Source organism: Cyprinodon variegatus, unplaced genomic scaffold (genome assembly GCF_000732505.1).
Source record: "Cyprinodon variegatus isolate N-32 unplaced genomic scaffold, C_variegatus-1.0 Scaffold1322, whole genome shotgun sequence".
Classification (NCBI taxonomy): Eukaryota; Metazoa; Chordata; class Actinopteri; order Cyprinodontiformes; family Cyprinodontidae; genus Cyprinodon; species Cyprinodon variegatus.
This window is the reverse complement of record NW_015151775.1, coordinates 164,463-167,158: the sequence shown is the minus strand read 5'-3', so window position 1 is coordinate 167,158 and position 2,696 is coordinate 164,463. Positions and strand designations below refer to the sequence as shown.

At 44.0% G+C, this 2,696-nt stretch overlaps 1 protein-coding gene across 1 annotated transcript in view; it reads left to right on the top strand.

Moving 5' to 3' along the window:
• LOC107102800 (ribosomal RNA processing protein 1 homolog A-like) overlaps window positions 1-2,696 on the top strand; it is a 21,582-nt gene that overhangs the window by 12,371 nt on the left and 6,515 nt on the right. Inside the window, exon 13 of the mRNA XM_015402231.1 lies at window positions 1,031-2,133. Within this exon, the coding sequence (XP_015257717.1) occupies window positions 1,031-2,133 (1,103 nt within the window). The remainder of the gene's footprint in view (window positions 1-1,030; window positions 2,134-2,696) is intronic.

Sequence of the window (2,696 nt, the reverse complement as noted above, 5' to 3'; positions counted from 1 at the left end):
GATTTTCATAAACCGTTCCATCCCTAATATATATATATACATAAACTTGGCCTTTAGGACTCACTGTACTGCATGTTTTAGATGTTTCTCTGCCTCCTCACCCCTGACTTGAATGTATGAGTGACTGACAGGCTTCTGCAGCCCTGAAGGCTGCTTAGGAAGGAATGCAAATATTCTGCAGGTTTGGTGCAGCAGAGATGCATCTAAAACGAGCTGGACGGAGTGAGAATTAGGCCTTTTTTTAATAAGAGAAATTAGGCTTTTATATTACCATAAACTGAGCTCTGCTCTGTGTAGAATAGTCCAGGTGACCTTGATGAAAATATTTGTCCACTAGCAGGGTGCAGCTACATGTAATTGGTCGTTGTGCACCGCCAAAGCAAAATCATACCTGCAGAATGCATTAAAAAATGGTAAGCACAGGTGTGGGCTAATCCAGTTCATGAGGGCCAGTATCCTGCAACATTTAGATTCATCCTTGGTTCCACATGCCTGAATCAAATAGCTGAGTTAACTCCTTAGCATGCAGTCAGTTCCTCCAGCGTCCTCTCAATCATCTAATTATTTGATTCAGATGTGTCGACCCAAATGCACATCTAAAAGTTGCAGGAAACCGACCCTCAGGAACTCAAATTGCCCACCCCTGATCATGCATATCCTATATTTGCTTACTTACTCTAGTAATAATAAGAGTTTTAAATTAATTTAAAAGTCATAATGTTAAAATTTACTTTATTTTGAAAAACCAACACTACCAGGTCCTGTTTGTCTGGCTAATGTATAAAGCTAACAGGTGGCTACAGGTGCGCTGCTCTCAGTAGTAAAGGTACCAAAGAGGTACATTCCAAAAGCAGGGCGTACAATTTCTAATATTTTTAGTGAAGGACGCACAATCTACACCTGTACACGCTGCTAGCTAAAAGCTTGGTTACATTTTAACAACAGTGACTTCATGATTACTTATTCTGTTTTGTCATAAGCTTGAACAACCTCATCCCCTCATGAAGTATTCACGATTTTCCTTTTTCAGATGGAAAAAAGAAGGAACCAGACGGACAAAGTGACACCATGGAACCTGCAGATGAGGTACCTGTTAATGATGAAAAGATGAACAAAAAGAAAAAGAAGAAGAAAGCAGGGGCTGAAGACGCAAAATCTCTGCAGTGTTCGGAGGCCCAGCCCTTAGATAAGAGGAGACTCCAACCAACGTTATGCAAGACTGTTGAGAATCAGCCGAAAACAGAGAAGGGACTCAATGGCATCTCTGATGCTGTGTTAACGGAGGGGGAGGAGGTACAGCAAACTGCTACATTGGATACTTCCTCTGACACTTTAGCTCCAGCATCTGGGAAGAAGAAAAACACAAAGAAGGGCCAGAAAGCTGAAGCTAAAGCACAGAGCGTATCTGCTGATGATTCACTGCCCACAGAAAGTCCTGTAGCATCAGCTGAGGAAAGAGCTCAAACTCCTGCCAAGAACAAAAAGAAGCATCGGAAGGCTGAGGGCAAGGAAGTCCAACAATCAGGTCCTAATGAAGCTCCAGTACATGATCTAATGCCCGAACTAAGAGCTGAGACTCCAATTTCGGCCAAGAAGAAGATTCAGAAGATGAAAGAAGAGCATAAAGTTGTGGCTCACACAGACGGGGCCAGATCGGAAAACTCTGCTGGGGAAATCACATCTAGCGCGCAACATAAAAAGATTACAAAGAAAAAGGGCAAGCAAGAAGTCAACACTGATGAAATCCAGCAGACAGGTTCTGAGTCCAGACCTGCAGGGGAGACCACTCCAACGCCACGGAAAGGGAAGAAGAACCTGAAAGGAAAAAAGATGACTGAAGGGTCAGAAAATACTCCGATGGATGCCGCAACAATGAAACGACTGCAGAAAAAAAGAAAGAGCCCCATATGTGGAGCTGACCAGCTGGATGAAGTTGGAAACGGCAGCGCAGATCAAGAGAAGCCAGCGGCAGAAGCTGAAATAATCAGGTCTCCTGAGAAAAAGGCAAAAATAAAGAAGAAGAAGAAGATCCAAGTGCAGTTTGAGTTCGAGGCAGATGAGTTGGAGGGAACCACAGCAAACAACAGCATGACTGAAGTAAAGAGCAAGAGTCCAAAAACCAAACCTAACAACGTGAGTATGAGAGGAAAAGATTGCAGGTTTTATCGTCATTCGACACTGGCGTTGGATGTAGGAGTTTGCCCTGAAATCGAAGGATTGACGGTTCAAGCCCCGACTCCGACTTTCAGTGTTGTTGTGTCCTTGGGTAAGACACTTCACCTGCATTGTCTACTGATGGTGGTCAGAGGGCCCGGTGGCACCAGTGTACAGCAGCCCTGCTTCTGTCATTGAGCCCCAGGGCAGCTGTGGCTACAATGTAGCTTGCCACCATCAGTGAGTAAGAGTGTGCGTGCGTGAATGGGTGAATGAATGTAGTGTAAAGAGCCTTTATTCAGGTCTCCTGACTTGAATAAATGCGCTATATAAGTACATGCCATTTACCATCACTCACTCAGGACCTTTAGGCTTAGAACACACGGGGCATGCTTCATAAGTAGCAGCTAATTAAACATAATTGGGGGGAAAAAAGAAAAACAAACAAAAGGGGAGTTTCTGATAGCCACAATTTCCTGCAGGCCAAATCTTCCCATGGAACACCTTCTGTGGGGGTGCCTGAAAGTTTAAGATTCGCTTTA